Source organism: Dipodomys spectabilis, unplaced genomic scaffold (genome assembly GCF_019054845.1).
Source record: "Dipodomys spectabilis isolate Male_0828 unplaced genomic scaffold, ASM1905484v1 ptg000032l, whole genome shotgun sequence".
Lineage (NCBI taxonomy): Eukaryota > Metazoa > Chordata > Mammalia > Rodentia > Heteromyidae > Dipodomys > Dipodomys spectabilis.
In genome coordinates, this window is record NW_024870709.1 from 5912173 (window position 1) to 5933734 (window position 21562).

The 21562-nt window shown below is 32.3% G+C and overlaps 1 protein-coding gene across 2 annotated transcripts in view; it reads right to left on the bottom strand.

Annotated features, from left to right (window-relative positions):
* The window catches only part of Ncam2 (neural cell adhesion molecule 2), a 311886-nt gene that overhangs the window by 33338 nt on the left and 256986 nt on the right, over positions 1 to 21562 (bottom strand). For both annotated transcript variants that reach the window (XM_042676924.1, XM_042676925.1), the window contains exons 12-13: positions 18985 to 19158; positions 3493 to 3612 (exon numbers count right to left, since the gene is read on the bottom strand). In XM_042676924.1, coding sequence (XP_042532858.1) covers positions 3493 to 3612; positions 18985 to 19158 — 294 coding nt within the window. The remainder of the gene's footprint in view (positions 1 to 3492; positions 3613 to 18984; positions 19159 to 21562) is intronic.

Sequence of the window (21562 nt, forward strand, 5' to 3'; positions counted from 1 at the left end):
AATTTTTATTATTCGGAATGCTTTTTAAATCCTATTTTCCTTATTGATGTAAGTTTTGTAGCTATCTTGTGAGCATTATTAAAAGTATGTTGACACATCAAATTATAGTTATTGTAACTAAGAGCAAAGGTAATGGCTAGTCATTAGCTATCTGCTCGAATGAACATTTTCATGCCAAGATGTAGGTTTCAATAAAGTTTGTTATACTCATTAACTTTTGACCATACTGGCCTTTGCTTCACACAGAGATGGCCTTATCACATATATGCTGATGTCATAAACATGCACTGAAGTTAAGAATTGTCTACTGCTACTTAGCAACAGAATTAGAATTCCCTGATGAGAGCCACTGTTGTGACTTGCTTAATCTGGTGTGACATCTGACTGTATTGGCTCCAACTGTACAAAAAATGGGGAAGTGGCATGTGTATGAGTGTGGATAAGGACATCACACACAAAAACCCTAGTCTGCAATGTTTTAGAAAAGGGTAACAGCCTACTTGGAGGCAAAAACAAGGCAGACAATCTAAGTGCAATAAAGTTTCTGAGAATGATCCTAGATTATACTAGGCAAAGTTACTTTTATTTCTGATACAGTGCTCATAAATGTACACAAGTACAGAATATGCTGGCAGAAAAGAAATATAAGGTAGAGCTATGTAAAAGTAATGAATACAGGAGTGCTAGATTGTTGTGCAACAAAGTTAAGTGAGCATCCAGATCTGATCTAATGCATGTAATAACACATTTTGAATAAATAAATTAATATTTGCCCCAAAGTATCACTTATTAACTCATGAAACTACTTAATTACGTTGTTGGAGAATCAAAACTTTATAAAATGCTGTATTTGAAGCTCAGCATAAGTGTTAAATTTTGCTTAGAATGTTCTTATTTTACAATATAAATTCAGTTAACAATAGTACTGTATTCATAGTTATATTACTTCAGTAACAGAATTTATAGATAGAAACTATAAATGTGTGTATATATGTATACATTTAAACTTCAGTGTATATCAAGTTTGTTACCCTGTTTTAATTGATATTCACTTTGAAAAAATAAAATTCAGCACAAATCTTATGACTTTTTTAGTGGAGAGAAACATAAAACTAATATTTTTTATTTGCTTTCACAATAGCATATTTATATAAAAGTTACCATTTCAAAATAACCACTAGTCATATAAATTAGTGTATGGTAACTACTTTGCATACATTCTTAAATTTCAACTTCAAAATAATCACCTAGGTATTTTTATAAAAATAGAGGACTGGAGGTTTCCTTCAATGGTAGAGTTTTTGCTTACTATGGATGAGGGCCTAGCTCCATACCTAGTACCCCCGCCCCCCCCCACACACAAATAAGCTCACTACATCAACTACCAACTTGATCACTGTGTTGGGGAGGGGAGGAAAAGTCCACCTTAGCAAACTAAGAGAGCAGAAATATTACAATTTACAAAGGTCATATGAAGTAAAGAATGGTGATTTATAATTAAAAAAATCAAAATATGTGTTCTAAGAACAAATCAAGCAAGGTTTCTCTAAATGTGGGAGGATATAAAATAGGAGATGTTACCGGAAGTCTTATTGGTATGATCACACTTGCATAGAATGCACAGTTGTACTGGAAAGGGAATCAACATCTTCCAACCAGCCTCCCATTCACATGGTGGTGGAATTTAGGAGGACTGAGATATCAGGTGGACTGAGATACCAGGCTGACCAAGGTGTGTATAAATGGAAAGTAGGAAGGGGAGGTGGTATGGCTGACATTTGTTTTAAGTAGATAAGAAACAGATGGATTCAGGGAAGAAAGGAAAGATTAGTTGAGATGAAAGTATTTGGACAATCTGAAGGACTGAAAAAGCAAACATCAAAAAAAAATCATGTGGGTAATTGTAACCCCTCTGAACAGTATTTTCACAATTAAAAAAAAGAGTTGGGTAAATAAATTTTTAAAAAATCACATGGTAGATTATTTGTTGGTTTGTATGTTCCTCCCGTGGTATAACCCCTGTTTTCGCTGAATTTGATGTTGTTGCCCTGGATCTTGTATATACAATTCTATAATTCGAGGGGGGGAAGGGAAATAACAAAATGCCTAAAAAAGGATACAGGTTGACCCATTGTAACAATGAGATGTACAAAACACTATGATGAAAACGAACTTTACAACTTCAGGGGTGGGGGGGCAGGAAGGGGATAGCTGTGGGAGGGGAGAACCGTAGAGGTGGGAGGGAAGGGATAATGGTGGAAAACAAAGGAGGAGGCAACAATGCTCAATAGGAAATGTACTCATTACCTTGCTGGTGCAAATGTAACCCCTCTGTACAGCATTTTTACAATAAAAAACGTACAAAAAATTCAAAAATGAAAAAAAGCAAACTTCACTGGGAATGGGGAAAAGGGGATTCTTCTGACAGATGTTATAAAAACAAATAAAAAATAGTGCAATTTGAGTAAGATTTATTGTGCCTAATAAGGCTGCCTTGTCATGTGCATAAGCATGCTCAACTTTTATAACACTTTTCCACACATATTCATATTCTTACACACTCCTATTTATAAATTAGTCAGTCTAAATGAAACAAATCTTAAGATGTGTACCTTAACTTCATATAAATTTAACAGAGTTTCATGGCTTCAAACTGTGTAAAAAATAGTTAAATGAGTCATTTCTTCTCCTGAAGCAGTGATGTAAAGGGCTATCATTTTCCTTTTTCTTATGTTTCAGTCCCACATAATATTCATCCAACTCAAATAAAAAAAAATAGTCATTTCCTGGCATTGTTATCCTAGCTACTCAGAAGGGTGAGATATGAGGATTTCAGTTCAAAGCCAGCCCAGGCAGGAAAGTCTGTGAGAGCCTTATCTCTAATTAACCACCAGAAAACCAGAAGTGGAGCTACAGCACCATTCAAGTCTTGAGCTGAAAAGCTCAGAAATAGTACCCAGGCCCAGAATTCAAGCCACATGACCAACAATAAATAAATAAATAAATAAATAAATAAATAGTCATGCCACATAAAAGAAGAAAATACCAGATAGTATACATATGCTTTTTCTTCTACTCACTGAAGACAAATTGAAGGCTACAATGCAATTAATCAGACTATCAATTTTCTGAAAGTGTGCTTTTTAGTATATGATTCTATTTTACTTTTGTTCAATATATTTTTTATTGTAAAGATACTGTACAGAGGGGTTACAGTTATGTGAGTAAGGTAATGAGTACATTTCCTATGGAGCATTGTTACCCTTCCTTTGTTTTCCCCTACCATCCCTTCCCTCCCAATTTTTGCCTAGCACTAAAATAAATATATTTTTAGAGATCTGACCTGCCACCTTCTCTAGGAGCCATTCTAACAAAAGCATAAATCATTTCTCAAAAGTATAAACATATCTCTTTGCATTGAAAAATAACATTGAATTTAATTTGAAAGAGAAGAAAATGGCCAAAGAGAAAGAGGAAGATATAACTACTTACGAACTGGTAATGTCTGGAAGATTTCTATCTTGCTGTAATCTCCTTGTCCTTTTCCATTTACAGCTGCAACCCGGATTTCATAGGTTGTATTTGGTTCCAGGTTGCTCAAAACAACCATTGCTGTAAGAAAAACAATACATGCAACCACATTTAATAAACTTTAATAAACAGGTGGCTTATGCAAAACCTGAGTGAATAACTGCACAGAAAAGGTTTCCAGGGTTTAGCTGGAAGACAAAATAAAAAAGCCATTGGAAAAGGGAATACTTTGCCAAAACTGCCTTATTTTCCTCAAGATGAGCTTCCAACACTAAGCAAACAGTTTCAAAGAACAACATTCAAGGTTTCTTATGTAATATTTAGATTTAAAACTTTGGAGTGACTATGAATATTATTTTTCCCATGCTTTAAATGTTCAAGAAATAAGAATGATCGCATTAAAGTATATTTAATCTATGTATTCTGAACACTTTACCTACACTAAGTCAGCTAATTCTATATACTTTAATGGAATCATTAAATGAATTTGATTAATTCGAACAAAAGAGACAAAATGTAATAGCCATTAATTTTTACTTTTCTTTGGATCTTTTTTGTCTGCCATGTTAGTTTTACAACAAAGGTTCACTGTAACATTTACTTACATACAAATATTGTACTCGAACTAATACCTTTCAGTTCTCTTGATCATCTCTACTGCCCATCTTAAAATAATTTCAACAGGCTTCATTATTTTATTTCACACAGCCTAATAAATTACTCTAGCCATATTCACATTGACCGTCCCCATCCTGCTGATAAGTATCCACTTGTTTTATTTTCCTGTCATTTACTTTCTTTCTTACTTTCATTGTTAGCATGTATTAATTATATGAAATAGATTGGCATAGCAATTATTACTGTGTGCCATATTACAACAGAATCAGATTACTCTCATCTAGAAAGCACATGATTTTTATTAGAAATAAAATTCCTCTTAAATCAGAAATGTGGAGATTGTGTTCTGGGTCTGCTCTTTTCATCTTTAGAGGATGAAAAATTGGTAATCATATAGCTATTAAACAATTAGAAGAACATTAATTTTAATAATGGATTAAATAATAATAATACCCTTCATCTAAAAATTTACATTTTAAATGAATTCTTTGTATATTTCAGGCCTTAGCTCTTTCTGTTCAGCTGAGGATCAGCATTATATTTTTTTTCAATATCAAGATTCTCCTGTGAATGGAGTTTCATATCTGAGCCATTCATCGGGGAAAAGAGCAGATAGAGGAAAATAAAGTCAGGAATGTTATTACAACTCTTGACTCTAACACACCAGGGTAAGGGAGGTGAATAGAGAGGGCTGTTAGATGAACTTCCCAATTACAGGGATAGGTACGAAAGTCAACCTTTCATTTAAAAAGTTTGTTCACACAACATGAATTTGTTTTTTTTCAGTTCTGACTACAACGGTCTTGGTACAATACCTTTATTAAGAAGTACATTGACATTCTGTTTAAATAAAGATTATTATGTGATAGAAAGAACCCCTTACAGGGTCCAAATTAGAGAGGGAAAAGGGGGAATTTCAGGAGAGGCAAATCTGGATCTATAATTTGACTTTCATTTAAAAAAAATAAGAAGATATATACATTAAGCCATCCACAATTACTGGAATGTTAACAAAAGCAGGGTTTTTGAACACCTAAGGTGGGGATTTAAAGCAAATTACCACTTGAAACATGGGAGGTTGTGTACTCTATAATAGATCATTCCTCAAATTAGGAAGTTAGCTAATGGAAGAATAGAAGTACAAACTGAAGTGTAGGATGGGTTCTTTCCCCTATAATTTATTAGAAATTCAGACTTAGAAATTAGGTATAAGTAAAGCTAGATTACAAAGTAGTAAATGTTCTCTCAGGACAAATTCTATAATGGATACATTTTACATCTTCATTAAGTCAGCATGATTTGGAAATCGCAAGGTAACCTTTCAAAAACTTAAACAATCATGTATTTTTCTTTGTTGTGGCAACAAGTAGGAGTTCTATACAGAACCTTGTTTCTGTTACTTGTTTTGTGTTTCTGCTTGATTTAAATATGAAAGCTTCATAAACTGGTTTTGGTTTATAAATGTAAAATCCTGACCATAAATGCAAATTACACATTAAAATAATGACATGCAAATTGATAAATGAAAGGAAATTGCACTCTTCCACCTTGTTTCCACAAATGTGTAAATGACAGGAAAGAGAAAGATGAAACAAACAGTATTATTGCATAAAAGAATCTGATTATCACAAGGACTTGAAATAAGTTTCTGTTTGCTTAGATAATGTACTTTTAATCCCTTGAGTATTCACAGATGCACCACACGAAATTTCTTATGTGGTAATTAGCTAGGCTAAATAAAATTCTAAAGCAAGATTAAATTTATCCATGGCTTCTTTGCTGTTTTAATTCTTGGAAGGCTCTAAGGGTTTTTCCCATGATCAATGTGAGCGGATAAGCCCTTGTCCGGGTGGACCTTTTGTACCACGGACTTAGAATGAAACAAATCAGGAAGCCAAAAAGGATGAAACAATTCCAACAGCAATGAGAAATCATAAACCTTAGCTTCAGTAGAACTGTTCATTCAAAATTTCGAATTTTAATCTCATCAGATACATCTGAAAATTCAATTAAATCCCTACAGTTTTCTAGCTAAGAAGCAGACTTTGTTCTGTAAAACATTAAAACAAGCCAAAACAAGTTTTACAATTTTGTTTCATTCCATTGGAGAAATTAATTTTTCTGAAACAATTTCCAATAGGTATGAATAATGATAAAAATATTTATGCACCTATACACACATCTATACACACTATATATCTATAAATAAATATATAATACATTTCATATAATATATGTTATATACATGGAATGTGTGTAGGTACATTATTATTTGAAGTGTCTGTTTTCTTCACAACTTTATGTAAATAATCTCAGTTCAATGATTTCCATCTACTTTGTAATTTAAGTGTGCATTTTGCATTATAATCATTAATTATAGTATCTAGTTCCCAAGAGTTGTATAAAAATGCAATTGCATCTAAATAAAAAGTATTTTAGGTTTTTTATGAGTCCTAATATACAACATGTATAATAGAGAAATTGACATAATAACATTTATATGTATTTCCAAATTAAATAATCAATTTATATATTTTTTTCCTAAACCATAGGAAATTATGATATTTTTTTCAAGTACTTGATTACAGAAATTAAATATCACAATTCAGAACTTCTGGATTTTCAGTATTTATACTAGGGACTTGGGCTATTTGCTAATATACATTATGAATAATAACACAAAGTAAATTAATTTATAACAAGAAAAACATTACATCTTGAAATTAAATTACCGTAACTGATATATAAAGTTGTTCTTAAAACTATTCCTGAAAACTTTTCCAACTAATAAATTGCTTCATAAATACTATGTTATTTTTTCATTTCAGGATTTTCTATCCTAAAAAACTTATTTAATAAATAAGAGCTCAAATAGTACAATACTTTAAGCTTCTGATCGTACAGAATATAGGGTTGGCATAATCCTTAACTAAGGAATGCCTCTATTCGTCAACTAAAAGAACAGATTTTCAGGAAATTCTCCATGTCTTGGTGGTTGAATGCTTCACAAAATGGTTAGTATTAATTTTTAATCATGACTCTTGCCCTTTAGAAGAAGGAAATCAGAGAAAACCAGACTCTTGCTTAGACAATTGGTTTAGCACCTTTATCAGTGAAACACACAGATACCACCTCAATTTGATAAAAACCTAGGCTTTTTATCTCATTGTTAATTTATGTATTCCTCATTTGTCTAAGACATCCTAAAAATGTGACTTACTGTCACTTTCAATGGTATCTATAGCATTACTTGCTGATTACTTAAAATTTAATCTTTCTTTATGGGTGTTCCTTTCTTTCTTTGTCTATTTTCTATCTTTTGGGGACCTCACAAGATTTTCCGTTAATGTATTATTAAGTCAATACAGTGTTTTCCACTTTGCACCCCAATAGTTTTCAAGTTTCTACTAGTTGGAAGAGTTTCAAAGCTCCTTCCATATTTTCAGGTATTTGTTATAAGTGTACATCTGCATTTATCACTTCTTCTCCTGATCAGTTTAAGGCCATAATCACAAAATATCATAGACCAAGTAGCTTATAAAAAGAAGACATTTATTTCTCCTAGGCTTGAGGTCTGCGAAAATCAAAATTCGAATTCCTGGACATTGGATTTATGATGAAGGCCTTTTATCACTCACTATGGGAAGGAGAAAGTCACATTTTGATGTCCTTTTCATGAAGGCCCTATTCCTATTCATGATGACTTTGAACTCAATACGTTAGCATTTCTCATGAACTCAATACGTTAGCATTTCTCAAGAACATTTCTAAATACTATCATATTGGCTAGTATATTTCCACACATGATTCTGAAGAGATAAAAATGCAACCAATAGCAGTTTTCTTCTAGAAGTTTTATCATTTACAATTATTACCCTTAAGTATCGAGTTGATTACCTTAGATATTAGATACCTGAATATTATACTGAATACATTTTCCCACTTCTTATCAGTCCAAATTTATACTATTCATCTTCATGAATATTTAGCACTTAGATATTGAGAAAATAAAGTTAAACTTATAGATCACAGGACCATGTAGTCACAGTAAAAATGTGAAGATGAGGGATTTCAAACAGTATTACATTTCACTGATTAATAAAGGTCTGATTCTTACAGAAAAGACATTAATAAACCACTTCTCCATATTTTACATTCTGAATAATTTATTTTGTCATTTTTGAGTGTTGAATTTATCAATACACTCCATATATCTCATTTAAAATTTACACTCACATGTCAAATAAAGAAGAATAAACTGTTTTCCCTATAATATTGATATTTTATACAATGGAATGAACCAAGTCTTGCAGTGATATTGGAAATTTCTTGGAATGATTAAGAATCAAAATTAGTGCATGTGTACATAATTGGCCCAAATTTTGTTTGTTTATTTGTATTTAAATATAAGCATTTTCTCTCTTTAATTTTCAGGAAGTCATACTGATATTTCTTTGGAAACTCCTGGGGATTCTTATATTTCATTTTTGATAGCTTAATATTTAAGCAGTTAGTCAAGACATCAACATTAGTTCTAAGAAATCACATTATATTTCAGTGAAATTTTGTACGTATGAAGCTGACACTTTTCCTAGATGTTTGGATATTTTGTACATTTTTTTCTCCATTCTCATTGCTTCATGATAGTATCTTTGTTATTCCACCTAAATTAAAAATTTTCAAATGAATTGATACAAATACCTGCCAAGAATTTTTAAAATTTAACTGACAAGAGTTGATTTACAAATAATTTAGGCATGTTATAAAAATATTAGATTATATGCCATATTGCTATATTGAAAAGTTTAGATTAAAACTTTTAGTATGACACAGTGTATTTCAAAGTATATCACTTGAAAAGTAAGTTTATGAAGTGTTAGGGATATGAGCTCCCTTCCAGGAGGCTCCCTTCCACGCCTTTCCTTCTCCACAGCCTAGCATGCTCCCTTCCTACAACACTAGGCCCATGTAGTAAAGGCAGTAAATAATCAACTTCCAACTCCCTTTACCTTGGGATGGCACTTCCGTGTAAGGCAACAAAAGCCTCTTAGAGTGACCTTCAGGTCTGGGCAGCTGCAGAACCCCTTACCTACTATTTGGATAGCACTCATAAATCCTAGTCCACCATGATGAAACCCCTGGCCCACACATACACATCGGGGTCTCCGCCTCCCAGCCCCTTAAATAGCCCCTCCTAAACCTTCTTGGTTATGTAGGTCACCTCAGACAATCGCTGGTGCTTCATCTCACTTCTCACTTGTGAAAGGAGTGTGGCCGGCCCCTTTTCCTGGCAATAAACCTTTCTTTATTCTCTATACCTGGATGTCTGTGTGGTTCTCTGGCAAAGTCTAATAATCTTTCATCTAATCTCTCATGAAGGCAGTAATTTTATGGACAAATCTAATTGTACCTACTTATGTTACTTACCTACACAATATCACTGAAACTCCAATTACAAAAATCAACTAACTCGAGTTTTATTGCTAATAGAATTTATGTATATATTAATTCATACATATTTCAATGAGTACAGTTATAGATCAAAAGTACAAAATATTAAATGACTGTTCAAATAACTTTTTGTTTGAATATGCTTGTCAGCAGATAATAAACATAAAATAAAGATTTGTTTTTAGATGCTAATATACTAATTATAAAGACAATGGAGTGAAAATAAATATGGAAAATAAATCATGTGCTCTAGTTTGTTATACATATTTTAACATTGAACATAAAAAGAAATAAAATCTTCCCTTATGAAATTCACTTGTGTTTAGAAAAACAATAAAATGTAAAGGAGAATAAATTACTGTTCATAATAGCTATTCTTTGGAAAATTTTTGCTCGTTTTCCCATGTAGTCAGGAAAGGAAAATGTGCCCATGAAAATGTAAATAATAATATTAATCACCTGCTTAATGACAATTGAAAATAAAACCTGTCTTTGTTATGCAATTACCTATTTAGTAAGAAATCTGAATACTCCATATTTGTTACGAAATCATATTATCAATTATCCTAAGGCCTTCTCACTAGACAATACTTATTGACATTTACATGATTGTTGGATAGTCTAATACTTAGAAGGCAAGCAAGGTCCATTTGATATCATCCAATATTTCAAGTTTTCCTGAATGTTTTAAAACTTACAGTATCAATGTTTAACTTTACCTAAAGAAATTTATTTATATAACAAATGTCAATTAACAGAAAATAAGAGAAAACAATACTAATATATTCATTACACTAAATTTATATGAAAAAAAGATGATTACATTTTTAATTTATCACCTTACATATTACCTAGAACATTAATAATCTAATAATAATAACAGTCAAAATTAATAATCTACTATTTGTAAATTAAATTAAATGTAAATGTATATGTAAATTAAATTAAAATTTCATTGCTCAACACAGCAAATTGTAAATGGTTTTGTGTGTCTGCTTATTTATTCCATTTGTGTACATATTTCCATAAAGTCAGATCCATGTATTTCTACAACGTAATAGTCATACTCAGAATCACCAATCACTACCTACTTTTATTCCACTATTAAAAAATCAAGAATATTCCAAACCCTATATGAATGATGTAGTGTAAAAGACTTACACATTTATTATCTTAAGAACTTTACAATTTTGGTGGGGGGGGCGAGGAAAGATGGGAGGACAGGGATGGTAAGGGGAAACAAAGGAGGAGGCAACAATGCTTGATAAGAAATGTACTCATTACCTTGCTCAAGTAATTGTAACTCTTCTGTACAGTATTTTCACAATAAAAAGCTTATTAATAAAAAAGAAAAATGAACTTTATAATTTAGGTGGGGATGAAGGGAGGGAGTATAGTTGTGGAGGTGAGAGAGAAGGGATGGTAGGGGAAACACAAAGGAGGAGACAACATTGCTTGATAGGAAATGTACTCATTACCTTGCTCATGTAACTGTAACCCTTCTGTACAGTATTTTTACAATAAAAAGTATTAAAAAAGAACTTGTGAAATAATTCATTCAACCTAGGGAAAAGATTTTATATAAATTAACACAATAAACTAAATATTCCTCATTGCTAAACAAATAAAAAATACATTTAGGATTGGTCATATAGTACAAGAATTTTGTTCCTGCAATAAAGAAAATTTCAAGTGTCCTACTGAATCACAAGATCAACTGTTGGTTATGCTAATACTTGATAATAACTCCATCAAAAATGCTAAATATGTTTTCTTATGATATATTCAATGCTTTTCCACAATATTTAGAATGAAATGCAAACCGATAAAATCTGTAAGTCCCTTAATTATTTCTCTTGTAATACTTCATTTAATACAGTATTCATTCATGCCACTAACACTGTCAAGTCAGATTTCATTTAAGAGCTCAGCTATCCTCATTGAGTCCTGCCCAGATTACATTTTTAAAAATTATTCACAAGTCCTATTTCTATTCTTGTGTGTATTTTAATTTGTTTACCCACAAACACAGTTGTATACACATATGTGAATGTTTATAGATATATTTGTATATGTATAAATATTTATATACTCCTCTGTAGATATACATATGTATTGCACATAAGAAATTTTACAATGGTATTGGATGATTTATAGGACATAAAGCTATGATTTCTTGTTTCTAAAGGTTCAAAGTCCCTGAGTCTCTTCCAGTGAAGGTTTCTTTGCTGATGGGGATTCTGAAAAGTCCCTGAGGAATGAACACTATCATGGTAAGATGATAACTTTAGAACAGGTCTCTTTGCTTCTGAAGGTAGAAAGGTCCTAGTCTTTTGTCAAATATCAACTTGATTAACTCCCAAAAGTCCTATCCCCAATTACTATAATCCACTTAAGTCTTTAAGCTATTAATTCCATAAACAGAGGTAAATTTTAACATGTGTTCTGGTAGGTCATTTATGTAACAGGATCACACACAGACACACACAAACACACACACATGTATGCATGCACAAATGCATGCACACACACAGAGTACAGTATTTTGGTGTTTAATCCACATCCATAAAATAAAGGGGATAAACTACTGCCTCAAATTACAAAGAATGATATAAAACCACTATGAAACTATCATTTCATTAATCTGATCTAAATTTAAATACCAACACATAGCGGCGAAAAGACAAATATTTGTATTAAGTGAGAAACACTGGTCAAGTCAAGGATATAAACACAAAAAAATGTATGATAAGAGGAACTAATGAGACAAACTGAGTGGACAGTGCTACCTTGAACAAGATGATGTGCTTTATGCTTGAAATATAAAGTTTCTGCTCTGTGCCCTGGTGTTCCAATAACCTGTAAAGGAGGAATCCTTTCTCCTGAAGATCGAAGTAGAAATGGATTCAAGTAACATAATCCTTAATGGGCAAAGTGAGAAATATATTAACCTCACATTGACACATCTAGGTTGACAAAGCTATGTGGACTTATATTGTCACCAAAGGAGACTTGTGACTTTCTTGGATGTTAGGTAAGCCAGCAGTCTCAAAGACATGAATGCTGCTTTTATTTATTTATTTAGTTGGTCTGAAGAATAAAAGGAAAGAATAAAAGGAAAAAGTAGGAAGAATTAAGATAATTTAACTTTTTAGGCTATTATCTCCATTATACTGAAGATTTTATATCTAGATATATTTCTTTTTTTTTTTAGATATATTTCTTTAAAATAATACATAGGAGATGGTTCACATTGTCCAAAAATAAATGAACTCTTTAGCTGACTTATGTAACTCTAATCCCTCTGTATATCCTGTTTATAATAACAACAATAAACACTTTTAAAAAGAAAAAGTCATAGAATTTTGTTATGAAAGCCAGTTATATAACATCAATTCGCAGAAAAAACTCATATCAAGTATTTTTATATAAATTCCAAAGAAATTAAGTGAATTACACCAATGATTTCAGTAAATTTGATGTAGATATGCTGAAAGCATTTTAAGAATTTTTAAGAATTATGCATACTATCATCTCCCTGTGGATGAAGTTTCTAAAAAGCCATCAAAATATTAATTTTTTCTCACTACTCACAAATTATTTCTGCATACAAACTAATGTTATTTCTTCTTAACATTCTTCTGATTAATACAATTATATATGCACAGAAAGTCTCATTGATTTTTATCAGAAAAAAGCTTAAATTCCTTGAGATACATTCTGTCATATTGCATGTCTGGTTATGTAAAGATTTATATATATTTATATAAATATATTTTATTATATTATGTGTAGTATAATATATAATATAATATATGTGATATATAATATTATATATTTTACTATATTTTTTATATATGTAAATATGTATATTTATATATAAATCTTGAGAAATGTGAAGAAATATCAAGGAGACAAGTTATAATATGAGAACTGTTATTTCCTTAATTTTTCATTAGCTCACTGCCTACATCCTTTGATCTGTACATTTTAAATTAATGAAGTTTGCAATTATATGTAATATTCTAATTCAGCTGTTTTTCATGAGCACAATGAAAACAGCCCAAAATATTCTTGTTTTGAATTTTAACATACAGAAACCTTTCCAGTACATGCAAATTAGACTCAATTTTCTTTCACAGAAATATGGAATTAGTGTGGATTACTCTTCTCTCCTTTCTCTGCAATTCATAAGATCTTATTGCAATTGCAACTAACATAGGAAGATGATTTTTACAGTCAATTTCTCCTTTACCATATAAAATGTAGCCATTTAGAAAAACTAGCCTTTTTTCTTTAGGCATATTTATGATGGAAATAGTGTAATCATAGAAAATATTCCTTGTACAGAATTTTTAAAAGGACTGAAACTCATTAAGATTTTCAAATTTGTTGTGGTTTAGAGCTAACACTAAACACTGATTATTTTAAACTGTTTCTGCAATAGTGAAATTGAATAATTTGAAAGGAGGAAAGCCAGCTAAACTCCAGTAACTGTAAACAAATTGAATTAGAAGAAATACCACCAAGCAAACACTTCAAAACATAACTTGCAGTGATGTTACAATGAACATTTAGCAATGGGAAGTGACAGGAAATCTATTGATCTTCCTCCATAACAACCCACTTCTATAATGAAAAGACAATACTTTATATTGATTACTTAAAACAAAAATGTAGATCTGCCTGTTTACAAACTGTGTATGAGATGAACTTTAGTCTCTCAGATTCTTAAGTATGATGGAGGTGGGTGTGAAGTTGTCACCAACTAAGACATAGCTCTTCTATCCAGAGACTCAATAAACAATATAGAGTGACTGAATCACAAAAAGATATTATCTTTGAAACACTGATATTTCTCCAACTTTTGTTGGTGAGGAAGACAGACAGTCATATGATTACAATAATTGAGCAATTCTGTCATAAAACAGAGCTTGGCTCTCTTTTCATCTTGCTTTCAAACCCACGTAGTTTTTAGCATCACCAAAGGTTTGAAGAAAGTTTTCAATCCAATTGACAAAAGATGAAAAAATAAGTAAAAACAAAGGAAAGAACATTTATCACAAAACATCATAGAGCATAAATAATTTCAAGGCATATTTAAAAATCATTTAAAGCAAGGCACCACTAGCTTAAGCCTGTAATCCGAGCTACTCAGGAGGCTGAGATCTGAACATTGCAGTTTAAATCTAGTCTAGGCAGGAAAATTATGCACCCCACATAGCCAATTAATGGAGGACGAAGAGGAGGGGGTGGGAGGGGGAAAGAGGAGGAGGAGGAGGAGGAGAAGAAGAAAAGCGATGTGGTTCACTAGCCTTGAGCACAAAAAAACTCAAGGATAGTTTCCAGGCCCAGAGTTCAAGCCCTGGGACAGGCATAGAACAAACAAATATCAGTTAAAAGTTAAGAGAATGCATTTCATAACTGAATTCAAGAATAATAAAATGAAGGGTTTTTTTTTCAAGTAGATATATTTCACTGAGAAACTGTAATACAAATGATGAAAAGAAATATATAAAAGAACAAAAATTAAAAATAAAAGAAAGAAGAGAGACAATACAGGAATTATGGAAAAATAAATAGGAAAGCTTAAGTAGAATTAAGATTCTAATGCAGATTAATATTGACCATCACAGAAAGTATATACATATCAAAGAGTACATTTTATCCACTAGTTTGTTGTTTTGATCTAATTATAAACAATGTTATAAAAAGATAATTTCTAAACATGTCCACATTTGTTCTATAATGCATCAGACTTTTTTATTCAATAAAAGTTGGTGGTAATTATTATTTGAATTTTGTAATTTCAAGATCATCTAATGTACCATAATTTCATTTCCTCATATTGGCATTATTTCAGGTCAGTATTTTCAAAACTGGCTTATTGTTTACAAGACATAGGAATACTTTTTATAAGTACAAATCTCTACATCAAAATAATCTTAAAGTGTTTGTTAAAAATTCCCCCCAAAATACTAAAATATTTCTATCAAACTGACATTAAATTAACTTTTCAATTGAGTTTCAATCATATTTTTATTGCTTCAATGAAACTGAAGTTTGTGAAAAACTGCTTGGCACTAGGCACAACATGACATGTCTTTAACTTTAATCACAGTTGACAAATTAAATGTATAATAGTAAAATTAGCATAAATGGATTACATTGTAAATACTGCAATTGCATCCTTCAAAGGCACAACTGAAAGTTAAGGGAAAGAATGCCACATAAGATCGGAAAATCTTTCTGTTTACTTATTTCCAAATGTGGTTAGTCACTAGTTCCTTCAATTAGAGAAAATGTTAATAGTTTCCAGTGAAAGTCCTATTTAAAAAGCACTGGCATTTTTTTCAAATAAAATGATCTCTCACTTTAGGAAGAACTGTGGCTTTACCATTTAGTAATTTGGTAAAGACTGAAAAGACCTCTGTGTGATCTCAGCTGGCTAGATTTTTCACAACCAGAGGAAGCATTGTATTATTTCGGGGAACTGTCTCATTCTCTGTTAAGAAGAATAAGGTCAAAGAGAAGCAGCTGAAATAGTCAGGGACATTTTCACCTGTGTTTCCATACTCACATCTAGCCTTATTTCTCAATAAATGTTTCCAGTTCATGAGTATAATTATGTTCACATAGATCTTTTAAATTGCTATAATTCATAAAAGAAAGTCACCAAAGCAATGTTTCTTCACTATTTAAAACTGTATATAGTCTTTAAAATAGATCGTTAGTTTTTTTTTCATTGATATATTTACCTAGAAAGCTGGAAAAAGGAGCAGGTATAATCTGAACATTGTACTTTCAACAATTTATTTAAATGAAGACCTTAGCATGTCAAAATGGAAGAGGAAATGACATAGAGGAAACAGGTTATCAGGCATTTAAAGGGTTTTGTCTAATTATAGTATTTCACAGAAAACATCACTGGTACTCAGACATTCAGAACTTTCACACCCAATCTTGACAAAGAAGTTCAATAATTTCCATGGAAAATAATAAACAAGAAGAAGCCAGGCTCCTCAAAATTCTCAGAAAGAAACAAAATACTAGAAAATATAAAAGCATGAAGTAACTCATCAATCCAGTTCTTGAAACAAACACTACTTTGACAGATAGATCAAATAAAATATTAAATGAAAAATAGTATAGACCTGATCGCAAAATTCAAGAATTCCCCAAATCCAAAAGTTAAGAATCTCTGTACATGTGGAGGACAAGTAGAAAAGAATACAAGCTATATACTTATGATCATATAAAATGATGTTAAGCAAAGTGAAACCAAGATAGGGACACAAATATCTTTTTTCTTTCTTGTTATTTTTCTAATGTATTTATAATGTACCATGTGATTTTTTTTTGTTTCTTTGTGTGTTCCTCTTGCACAGTATCACCCCTGTTTTCATTGTATTTGATGAGTGCCCTGCATCTTGTATATATACTTCTCTAATTCCAGGAAGGGTAAGGAAAAAACAAAATGCTTAAATAAGATACAGGTTAACCCATTGTAACAATGAGATGTACAAAACACTATGTTGAAAATGAACTTTACAACTTCGGGGGTAGTGGGAGAGGGAGTTGTAGTTGTGGAGGTGGGAGGGAAGAAATGGTAGGAGGAAAACAAGGGAGGAGGCTACAATGCTCAATAGGAAATGTACTCATTACCTTGATCGTGTAATTGTAAACCCTCTGTACAGCATTTTTAAATAAAAAATGTACAAAAAAAGAATCTCTAGTTCCTCTAGATTTCTAGCCCTCAAGGAAAACTTCCAGGAACAAAGCAACTTTACATAATAGTACACTCAAAACTGAACCTTTATCTCATTGTCAATAACTAGGATAAGGCAAGACATTCAGTTTAAATCTAAAAAGTATAAGACATACTAACCAACAATTATTATGAGATTCTGCTGGCACAAACCAGTCAACAGAAAACCATTTCAGCACCTGTAACGTCAGAAACTTCAACAATTTGAAAGCCAAGTTTGAGTGTAGTTGAAATACTTCATGATCAAGAGATAGAACAGAAAATAGTAAAATATATGAAGTTTCAAGTAAACATAGGAAAGAATAAAAGAAAAAGTACATGCAAACAGAGTCATTAAATTCAGATATTAACATAAAATTAAGAGTTTTATTTAGTCATGAAAAATAATTATGTTGACTGTCAAAGAAAATTTGTGGAGATCATCAGCAGGGTTAGTAAAACAAACCAGAATGAAAAAGACAAATATTAATTCTTCTCTTTCATATGCAGAGTCAGACTTTAAAAAATCAATTGCTGACATGTGAATAAAATTAAGATCATTGATCGAGTTGAAATCAGTGGATGAAGGAAGCCAAGGAAAAGAGCAATAAGGTGTGACTGTAGCTCTAGTATTTTATATTTCCTTATGAAATTAAAATAATACCTATTAATATTGTTTAAAAGATAAGGAAGAGAATATGAAAGGGAAATGGAGAAGATAATTTATCAGAGTATATTATATATGTGTATATGAAAATATAATCTCTTGTTACATTTATTTTTTCATGCAAAAGAGAACCATAGCACCAAGAAAAGAAAGAAGGTATCTACTTCAGCACCCAGAGACTATGTACTTCATGCTACCTCTACACTCATGAAGACCCAACACAATGGGGGACAGAGAAGATGGAAATGCTAAATTAAACATAAATTTTGTGCTATAATTATTCAATAAGAATAGTTATATCTACTACAACGACTTAGTTACATGACCATATCTAAAAATAAAGTACTTTTTCATTTATTTGTTAATTATCTCTGAAAATAGAGTCAACCACAACACAGAAAAATAAGCATTTATTCAAACATTTGTCCTAAATTAAAATGAGAAGTCCTCAGCTACAAGACTTTGAGAATTTTGCTTTTGCTATGAACTTTAAGAGCTGTTGGTTTGAGACCACGCATCATTTTACTTATGAAAATACCTTTGATGATATTCTGGGTTCCTCAAGCAAATTTTCTCCAAAAGTAAAACTTTGAGGGCTTTATTAAGCTATACATGTGTGTATATATATATATATATATATATATATATATATGTATGTATGTATGTATGTATATGTGTATGTGTGTATGTATATAAATGTATGTATATGTATATATATATTCAAAAATGGAGACTCAGCATGTAGGTTCTTTTTAGCTATCTTCCTAAACACATGCAAGTCCATAGATTCAATCCCCAACATCTCAGAAAACATAAGAGATCAAAAACTCTGTAATAAAAAATATCCTTAAGGAGAACAAGACATTGAGTATGTCTTCACAAGCCTAATGCAATGAATGAAAAAGAAATATAAAACACAGATCTAATAACTACAATGTGAATTATTCACATGGATATATTGTTGACTTACTTTGAACTCCATGGGAGCGTACTATTTTCCAAGTTTCTGATGCCACTTCCTTGACATCTACTTGATAGTGATGAATCGGCACACCTCCATGGGATTCTGGCTTGTTGAAAGAAATCTTGGCCGTGGTCTGTGACAGCTCTATTATCTTCACGCCATGGGGACTGGATGGGACATCTACAAAGTAAAAAGCATATGGGAAACATACAACGGGCAATGCAGATCACCATTTTTTAAGACTTGTGGCTTTAGGAAAATTAGGAAGGAAAGAAAACTGTTGGGCTTCCTTTCAGACCTGAATTAACGCTTCAAAATTCAAGAATAAATGTACCTTTCTAATAGCACATCTAGTAATAGTAAATTGCAAATGGAACTCTCAATATTAATTTATAGAGGAAATATTTTGCTTTCTTTTCTTCTATACAATAGAATATTATATTGAGGTCAAGGAAAACAAGCCTGTGTGCATGTGTGTATACATGTATGCATACATATGTACATGCTGTCAAAAGTGAGACAAAGTGAAGCACAGATGGAGAAAGAAAGGAAGATCATTACATTGGAAGAAGAAGCTATGTATCAATAGAATTATTCCATTAATCACAGCCATTTTGAGACTCTTTTTTTTTTTTTTTTTGGGTCCGGTCGTGGGGCCTGAACTCTGGGCCTGGGCGCTGTCCCTCAGCTCTTCAGCTCAAGGCTAGCACTCTACCACTTGAGCCACAGCGCCACTTCTGGCTTTTTTCTTATGTGGTGCTAAGGAATCGAACCCAGGGCCTCGAGCATGCAAGGCAAGTGCTCTACCACTGAGCCACCTTCCCAGCCCCCACAGCCATTTTGAAAACTGAGAATTGTAGAATCACAGTGAAAGGCCAATCTGGACAGAAAAGTTTTGATATTATTTTTCTTTTACTATCTATTGGATTAATTTGTAGATTTAAAGACATAGTTATTATAAATGAGGGAAAGCATGAAACCTATATTATTTAAGCCCATACCTGGTTACAGTACCAGCTATACCAAGCAATATGCTAAAACTGTGAGGATCACCTTAGCAGGCTAGCTTCAGCAGCAATCTCCATGATACTCCATGGAGGTGAAGCAAGGTATAGTGAAACATGCCTATAATCCCAGAGATGATAGGAAGCCAAAAGTAGGCTGATGACTGCATGAGAGAGAATTGTGGCACCATTTTTAAAATATCCAGGAATAGTACAAGGAAATGCGTAATGGAATGGGGTGGTGAAGAATGTGGTCAAGAAAAATAAGAAAAATATGGGAAGGGGTGGTTCAAAGAGGGGTGAAAATGTTGAAAGGATGACAGATGAAGATGCATTGTAGCCATAAACTGCTTTGTTAAACTGAAAACTAAATCAATACATATCCTAAAATCTTAAGAAAAGTGAGGAATAGTGTAGGTTGAAAATAAAGAGTAGTTGTAATACTCTCCTAAGAATATCCTCTTTTGGACTCAGTGTGTGAATGCTTAGAGTGCTGTTTAGTCATGTCCCAGCGTAATTTTTTTTCTTTTACTATCCATTGTATTAACTTGTGGATTTAAAGACATATTTAGTTATGACAAATGAGGGAAAACATGCAACCTACATTTCTTTGGATCTAGCTTACTTTGCTTAATATAATTTTTCCAGGTCATACCATTTCCTTAAGAATAGCGCAATACCATTCTTTCTGATGGAAGCATAGAACTCCATTGTGAATATATATACCACATTGTCTTGATCCATTCATCCACTGAGGGGCATCTGGGTTGGATCCATATCTTAGCTATGATAAATACTGCTGCAATAAACATAGTTGTGCTGATGGCTTTAGTGTGGGCTGGTTTATGGTCATTTAGGTAAATGCCCAGAAGTGGGACTGGTGGGTTATAAGGAAGCTCTATGTTTAGTCTTTTGAGGAACCTCCAAACCACTTTCAAGAGTAGTTGAACAAGATTACCACTAACAGTGTAGTTAGGTTCCTTTTTGGCCACTTTCTTGCCAGCATCTGTTATTATTAGTTTTTTATATATGTAATGACCATTCTAACTGAGGTGAGGTAGAATCTCAATGGCTCAATACTTATATGGATATGACCATATAAAATGGTGTTTATAGAAATGAACTCCAAGAAACCAAAACAGTAGGATTTTTATCATTCTATTTGAAATCCTTCTTTCCCTCCCTCCTCTCCCTCCCCTCCCTCCCCTCCCTCCCTCCCTCCCTCTCTCCTTCCTTCCTTCCTTCCCTTCCTTCCTTCCTTCCTTCCCTTCCTTCCTTCCTTCCTTCCTTCCTTCCTTCCTTCCTTCCTTCCTTCCTTCCTTCCTTGCTTCCTTGCTTCCTTCTTGCTTCCTTGCTCCCTCTCCCCTTTGGCATATTCATTTTTCTAACTGTTTTTGATTTCTGCAATCTTTGTCTTGGGTAAAGTTTATCTGTTTTGGGGAGGAAAAGTGGAAATGGTGGGACAAAGAGTGATCCAATTCAGCAGTGATACTAACTGGACACTATGTTGAAAATGAAGTTTACAACTTGGGGTGTCAAGGGAATCAGCAGTGGAAAGAGTGGAAGAAAATGCAGGAGGG